This window comes from Egretta garzetta, unplaced genomic scaffold (genome assembly GCF_000687185.1).
Source record: "Egretta garzetta isolate BGI_Z169 unplaced genomic scaffold, ASM68718v1 scaffold448, whole genome shotgun sequence".
In the NCBI taxonomy this organism is placed as follows: domain Eukaryota; kingdom Metazoa; phylum Chordata; class Aves; order Pelecaniformes; family Ardeidae; genus Egretta; species Egretta garzetta.
Window position 1 is genome coordinate 2,815,384 of NW_009260497.1, and position 214 is coordinate 2,815,597.

Consider the following 214-nt stretch of genomic DNA (forward strand, 5'->3'; position numbering starts at 1 on the left):
CCGTGCGCTCTGTTCGACGGAGATGTTTTCACGTGTCCGGCAGTGGAAGGCTGCTTCCACGCGACAGTGGGACCCGGGCTGTGGGCTGCCTTCACCGCTTTCCTCCTCTTCCTCGTGCCCTTCCCAGGCCTTCCGCCGCGTCTTCGCCTGCTCCTTCGCCATCCCTGACCCGAGAACCCAAGCTGGGCTTTAGGAAGGAGCCCCGGCTTTTCCT

The 214-nt window shown here is 64.0% G+C and overlaps 1 protein-coding gene across 1 annotated transcript in view; it reads right to left on the reverse strand.

Moving 5' to 3' along the window:
• Window positions 1-162, reverse strand: part of ERFE (erythroferrone) — a 1,672-nt gene extending 1,510 nt beyond the window's left edge. The window contains exon 1 of the mRNA XM_009644502.2: window positions 19-162. Coding sequence (XP_009642797.1) covers window positions 19-162 — 144 coding nt within the window. The remainder of the gene's footprint in view (window positions 1-18) is intronic.
• Between the last annotated feature and the right edge of the window lie 52 nt (window positions 163-214).